Source organism: Artibeus jamaicensis, unplaced genomic scaffold (genome assembly GCF_021234435.1).
Source record: "Artibeus jamaicensis isolate MK-2021 breed Jamaican fruit bat unplaced genomic scaffold, CSHL_Jam_final contig_1715, whole genome shotgun sequence".
NCBI classification, from domain to species: Eukaryota; Metazoa; Chordata; class Mammalia; order Chiroptera; family Phyllostomidae; genus Artibeus; species Artibeus jamaicensis.
The window spans coordinates 2,460,883-2,468,368 of NW_026521335.1; the positions used below are offsets into that span (position 1 = coordinate 2,460,883).

General features: G+C 43.7%; 1 protein-coding gene across 1 annotated transcript; it reads left to right on the forward strand.

The window, feature by feature from the left end:
- Positions 1-222: 222 nt before the first annotated feature.
- Positions 223-3,825, forward strand: RPTN (repetin). The gene is made up of 5 exons (XM_053670043.1): positions 223-360; positions 1,137-1,663; positions 1,817-2,289; positions 2,360-2,904; positions 2,977-3,825. The coding sequence occupies exons 1-5, from the start codon at positions 223-225 to the stop codon at positions 3,823-3,825; spliced, it is 2,532 nt and encodes an 843-aa protein (XP_053526018.1).
- Positions 3,826-7,486: the final 3,661 nt, after the last annotated feature.

A 7,486-nucleotide genomic window follows, 5' to 3' on the forward strand; every position in this document is an offset into this window, starting at 1 on the left:
GACCCATACTCTGCACTCACCTCCCACTGTAGTATGTGACACTTGGAGCCAGACTGTGTGGGTCAAAGGGAGTGAAAGGAATGGCTAAGGAAGAGACTGTGTCATCTCTTATGCTTCTGTTCTGACCAAGAGGGACCACTTTTCCTCTGAAAATGCTGTCTCCTGGGCTTCCTTCTAAACAAAATCTTGTTTCTTCTTTTAGGTTCACCTGTTTTTGTCAAAATGGCTCAACTCCTGAACAGTATACTCACCGTGATTAAGGTATTCCAGAAATATGCTAAAGAGGATGGGGACTGTGCCTTACTGTGCAAGAAGGAGTTGAAGCAGCTGCTCTTGACTGAGTTTGGAGACATCCTCCGGGTAAGATGCATAGACTCTGGGCCCCATGGAGTCAAGTGTGAGTGACTCTGACATCTGCAGCTGGGGCTTGATTTTTATTTTATTTGGTCATGCTCTACCCTATAACTAAAAGAGTTTAGGCAGCTCCTTAATAGTTCACTTCCAGCACATAGACATGTGTGTATAGGCATGCTTACACACACGTGCACACATATACACTTCTTTGTATCTGAGCTGGAACAGAAGTAAGTACAACTTTGAACTAGAAATTATTTCTCAAAAGCAATCTAGATTTATATATTAATTTTTATACTTTAGTGTCATCTACCCATCTTCTCATTCATTCATTCATTCATTCAATAAAGAGTCATTAAGCACCTACTCCATACCAGCATCATACTAGCCACTGAGGATAGAAATATAGAAAAAGCCAGCTTCCCCTGCTTCCAGTATTTCACAGTGTGGTTGGAAAGAGGTTGGTAAACAGAGAATTACAACATAGCAAGTGATGGGGTGGGACAGCTTCCTCAAATGACTCAAATTAATTATCGACAGAGCTGATTTTAAACAAGTGTATCTACTCCCTATAGCCCTGCTGCTTCCCATTGGTCAGCAAGGGATGAGTTCTGAGAACCAGTTGATCAAAGACTAGAACCAAGCCCCAGCCACTTCAGATCAATGGTTTCTCAACCAAGGAAAACTCATACAAACTAAATGGACTGGCGCTTGGACATGGGCACACATCTAAGTATCCACAGGAAGACATCTGATTTCTCTCTTTGTTTTTCTTCTCACAGAGACCAGATGACCCAGAGACTGTGGAAACTATCTTGAGGCTCCTGGATAAAGACAGAAATGGACGTGTTGATTTTCGAGAATATCTCTTGTTGGTGTTCCAGTTGGCCCAAGCTTGCTATCATAAACTGGAAAATGAGTCACCTGGAGATAGAACTTCTCAGAAAGAAGGACAGCAGGAGGGGACACAAGACGGCAAGTTTCCAGGAAATGCAGGCAGACAACACAGGCAGAGGCATGAAGGAGAAAGGCAGGACTTTCACCACAGTCAATCTGAGGGACAAAACCAGGACATCCATCACGATCAAACTGAGAGACAAAATAGGGATTCCCACTACGGTCAGTCTGAGAGACAGGATCAGGAATCCCACCATGGTCAGTCTGAAACAACAGATACCTTCTTTGATCATTTTGAGAGGCAGGGTCAGGACTCCAGCTCTGATCAAAGACTGAGTCATAAATCTAGCAGTGGCCAGCCTGAAAGACAAGGATATACCTTTGCCCTAAATCTGTGTGAGAAACAAGTTCAGTCTGAAAGGCTTAGACAACAAGCAAGCCATCACCAGCCTGGAAGACTTGGAGAGGAGTCTTGCTCTAGTCCAACCAACCAGAAAGAATCAGGCTCTTCTTATGGACCTTCTGTGAGGCTGGGTCAAGAATCAGGCTGTCATCAGAGAGACAGGCAAGAACTAGATTCTCAATATGGCCAGACACACAGACAAGGCCAGAGTTCACACTATGGTCAGACAGACAAACAAGGCCAGAGTTCCCACTGTGGTCAGACAGACAGACAAGACCAAAGTTCCCACCATGGTCACACTGAAAGACAAGGCCAGAGTTCCCACTGTGGTCAGACAGACAGACAAGGCCAGAGTTCCCACCATGGTCACACAGACAGACAAGGCCAGAGTTACCACTGTGGTCAGACAGACAGACAAGGCCAGAGTTCCCACCATGGTCACACAGACAAACAAGGCCAGAGTACCCACCATGGTCACACTGACAGACAAGGCCAGAGTTCCCACCATGGTCACACTGACAGACAAGGCCAGAGTTCTCACTGTGGTCAGACAGACAGACAAGGCCAGAGTACCCACCATGGTCACACTGACAGACAAGACCAGAGCTCTCACTGTGGTCAGAGAGACAGACAAGGCCAGAGTTCCCACCATGGTCACACAGACAAACAAGGCCAGAGTACCCACCATGGTCACAGACAGACAAGGCCAGAGTACCCACCATGGTCACACTGACAGACAAGACCAGAGTTCTCACTGTGGTCAGACAGACAGACAAGGCCAGAGTTCCCACCATGGTCACACAGACAGACAAGGCCAGAGTACCCACCATGGTCACACAGACAGACAAGGCCAGAGTACCCACCATGGTCACACTGACAGACAAGGCCAGAGTTCCCACCATGGTCACACTGACAGACAAGGCCAGAGTACCCACCATGGTCACAATGACAGACAAGGCCAGAGTTCCCACCATGGTCACACTGACAGACAAGGCCAGAGTTCTCACTGTGGTCAGACAGACAGACAAGGCCAGAGTACCCACCATGGTCACACTGACAGACAAGGCCAGAGTTCTCACTGTGGTCAGACAGACAAACAAGGCCAAAGTACCCACCATGGTCACACTGACAGACAAGGCCAGAGTTCCCACCATGATCACACCAACAGACAAGACCAAAGTTCCCACCATGGTCACACAGACAGACAAGGCCAGAGTTATCATGATGTTCAGACAGACAGACAACACTCAGTCTCTCAGTATGACCAGACAAACAAACAAGACCACACTTATCATTGTGGTCATTCAGACAGACAAGACCAGAGTTATCATTATGGCCAGACAGACAGACAAGGCCAGAGCTCTCAATATAGTCAGTCAGAGACTGGGGAGACTGGACAGAATAGGTGCTTCCAAGGAAGTGAGGGAACAAGCAGAGGTTCATATGTTGAGCAATCAGGAAGGTCAGGGAGACCAACTCAACAGACTCAAGGACAGAATGTGAGCCGAGATCAGGGACAGAGATCTCAATCTAGGATAGGGCACAAGAACAGCCACCAGGTATGGGAGCCTGAAAAAGATAGGCAACACCACGAACACAAACTTGTAGCACAAATCCAGCAAGAAAGGCCACACTGCCACAAAGAGAGTGATGGGAAATTGTGCAGTAGTGAGCAAGGCCACAGCCAGGCCCAGACTGGGGAGAGTTGTGGTGAGGAACAGAGCCCCCAGGCAGAGGAAGAACAGGGCCACCAAATCCAGGGTAGACATGGTTGTAAGAGTCAGAAAACTCCATGTGAGAAAGAGGACAGGCAAACCCATGAAGATAAGCAAAACCATCAAAGACAAAACAGGAAAACCCATGAAGAGGATCAAAATGGCCAGCAACAACAGAATAGGCAAACCCATAATAAGAAAGAGAGATATCAAGGGTCCCAGGATCAACAATCTCATGGGACCCAGCAAGGCTGTAACAGAGAAAAATTTCTCATAAATAAGGATGTCCAGAGCCAAGGCTCCCAGGGAAGACACAAGGGCATAGCCTTCTATCCTACCCAGAGCAGTGGGAGGCCCCAAAGAAGAGAACAGGGTGAAAGTCACCCTACCAAGACAGCTCTTGCTCCCAACCCCCTCTATGACTATCTGCAAGAGCAGAGAGCTCATCAGCACTAGGCCTTGTGCCCACCAGAGCTACAGCTGAGAAAGAAATCTACGTGTCAAGGTCATATTTACTTCTGTGTAAGAAATTGGAAATGTACGTCTTTCTTCTTTCCTCTACTTTCTATCTATTTGCAAGGATGTTGTTGAGGATTAACATTCACTTTTAGGGCATTTCAGTTCTTTGAGCAGCAACTCTAGGGTGTTCTGGTTGGGTGAAATCTGAGTAGTAAATTGGGTGAAATAATCAGATCTCAATTTTGATTAGCTTGGGGATTTAAATCATTTCCTGCTTTGCCATCCATGTAGACAGAACATGATTGTACCACTAAAAGGTAGAAACTTCTCCCAAAAGTTCAGAAACAGGAAAGGTATTCTGAAGATACATGTCACAAACTGAGAAGAGGACATCTGGGCTTTGGTGAGCTTTGGCTCCCATGGATGAAACATCAGGAATTGCAAGCCTCATAGTCTACACTAAAATGAAATACAATGAGAGGCTTCTAGGAGAGCCAGAGAACACAGAGGGCATCTCTGATCCACAACATCTCCAGCACCCAGCCTCCTACCCTTTACCAGACAGACTGTCCACTGAGCTCCTATCACTACAGCTGACTGGACTGGTTTTAGTTCAATGACTTTCCAGTTTCTGATTATAATAAATGGAGTCTACGGCCATACCACCCTGAACGCGCCCGATCTCGTCTGATTATAATAAATGGAGAGAAAACATATGTCATCTGTTTTCAGATGCTAGGGAGATACAAGTCTTCAAAACTGTTGCTTCATAGCTCCTGGGGCCTGAAAACCCTTCACAAGAAAATTTATGGAATTGTATTAAAACACCCAATAAATGATTGGTGAGCAATGACCTCCATGACTCTTTTCTTTCTTCACTGTGGGGCTGTGCTATCTTCACCTGTGGGCCATTTTCCAAGAACAAGACCTCATTTCTCAACCTCTAAGATCTCTTTTTTTTTTTTGAGCTCCTGGCCAATGGAAAAAAAAATAAAGACCAATAGGAAACAGATAAAAAGGAGTTAAAAGTCTAAACTCTAACAATTTCGTATCTTCCCAACCTCCATATCTCTACTTAAACCATTTCCTCCACTTAAACACTTTTCTAATCTTCATGCCTCAAAATGCCACCCATTCTACTAATCAGCAACAACTTCTGGACCTAGCAATGGTACAGAGCTTATCATATTGCACTGAAGTCAGTTTTAAACCCATCTATTTCCCACACCACGCTGTGAGGTCCTAGAAGACAGAAACTACATCTTAGTCACAATCTTCTCTTCAGCACCAAGCATAGTGACTGGCCTATTATAAAGAAAGAGACTGGGATTTAAAATAAAAAGGCCTGTATTTGAGACATAGCTCTACCACTTACTAATGTTATGATCTTAAAGCATTTTATCTCTTTAAATCTCAATTTCTTTATCTGTAAAGTTAAAATTCCAAGTTACTTAGAAATAAACAGAGATAGCATATACAAAGTAATTAATAATTTGATATCTTCTTGCTTATTTGGTTGGTATTTATTGTCTTTTCCCCTTTGGTATGATTTCAATAGAAGATTAATAAATGCTCAACATAATTTTGAAAATTCCAGTTTACATGCCAGCTCCTCCAAGAAGCCTTCCTTGATCCCTCTTCTTCCCAGACAACAGTAACCACTCCTTTGTCTGCTAGCAATGCCTTTGAAACCTTCCACAACCATCATCCCAGTTTGTATTACTATAGGTATCAGTGAATGTTCCTCACTCCATGACTGCATTAGAGTGTCCTTCAGATAAGGGTCCACACCTTAATCTCCATGTCATTGTTATTCACTCAGAATAAGTACATGGTGAGTGCTTGTTGAATCAAATTCAACAGAATGAACTCTCTCCATTACATCACAACTCTCTCCTCCAAGCCTGGCACCACCATTATATGGCCATAGTCCTGTTCTGCTATTAGATAGCTTTCATGCCTGCCTCTCCCACAACCCAAGACCCAATCTTTCCCTCACTGACTTCCTGTGGTCCTCCCCAACAAGTCCCTATTCAAATAGAACTCCACCAACACTTTTAATGATTTGCAGCATCCCAGATGGTAGCCATTACATTCTTACTTCTTGCTTCACTTTCCCCTCTGAGTTCAAACCCAACAATTCCTATCCCTCAACTCCTTGAAAGGCCAGTTCCAAACTTATATCCTTTAATCCTCCCTCAGTGCTCTGTTGATTTCCATATACTCAGGTTTCCCTGTGTGCATTCTGCCTTCTGATAGTGGCATATGCAAATGTTCTCCTGTTGCTTCATAAGGTTCATCCTTTCCACAGAAGCTATAAGGTCATTAAGAACCTGATAAGTGAGATACCCAGACTTCCAGCCAAAATGGAGGTGTAGGTAGACACACTGTGCCTCCTCACACAACCAAAAGAAGAAGAACAACAAATTTTTTCTTTCTTTTTTTAATATATTTTTTCATTTTATTGATTATGCCATTACATTTGTTCTATTCCCCCCTTCATTCCCCTCCACCCTGCACACCCCACCCCCACTATTCTTCCCCTTTAGTTCATGAACATGTGTCTCAAGTTCTTTCTATCTACTGTCTATGCTACTTATTTTCTGTGCCTTCTTCCCTCTTCTCCTTCTCCCACTCCCCTGTTGCTAACCCTCCTTGAGATCTTCATTTCTATGTTTCTGCTCCTGATCTAGCTGACCTCTTAATTTGCTTTTGTTTTAGGTGTGGTTATTAATAATTGTGAGTTTGCTGTCCTTTCACTGTTCATCTTTTTTATCTTCTTTTTCTTAGATAAGTCCCTTTAACATTTCATATAATAAGGGCTTGGTGATGATGAACTCCTTGAATTTGATCTTATCTGAGAAGCACTTTATCTGCCCTTCCATTCTAAATGAAAGCTTTGCTGGATAGAGCAATCTTGGCTGTAGGTCTTTGGATTTCATGACTTGGAATACTTCTTTTCAGCCCCTTCTGCCTGTAAAGTCTCTTTTGAGAAATCAGCTGACAGTCTGATGGGAATTCCTTTGTAGGTGACTGTCCCCTTATCTCTTGCTACTTTTAGGATTCTCTCCTTCATTTTAATCTTGGCTAATATAATGATGATGTGCCTTGGTGTGTTTCTTCTTGGGTCCAACTTCTTTAGAACTCTCTGAGCTTCCTGGACTTCCTGGAAGTCAATTTCCTTTGCCAGAATGGGGAAGTTCTCTTTTATTATTTATTCAAATAAGGTTTCCACTCATGACTGTTTTTTCCCCCCTTCAGGTACTCCTATAATTCGGATGTTGGAGCGTTTAAAGATGTCCTGGAGGTTCCTAAGCCTCTCCTCATTTTTTTGAATTCTTGTTTCTTTATATTTTTCTGTTTGGTCCTTTACTCCTTCCTTCTGGTCTGCTCCCTTGATTTGAGTCCCAGTTTCCTTTCCATTACTATTGGTTTCCTGTGCATTACCATTCATTTCAATTAGTTTAGCCTTCATATGTTCCTCTAATTTGTGCCTGAAATCAACCAGTTCTGTGAGCATCCTGATCACCAGTGTTTTGAACTGTGCATCTGAAAATTTGGCTATTTCTTCATGGCTTAGATTTATTGGCTCTGGGGCTCTGAGTTGTTCTTGAGCCATGTTTTGATCTGTTTGTGCCTGTTACGTATGAGGAGAGGC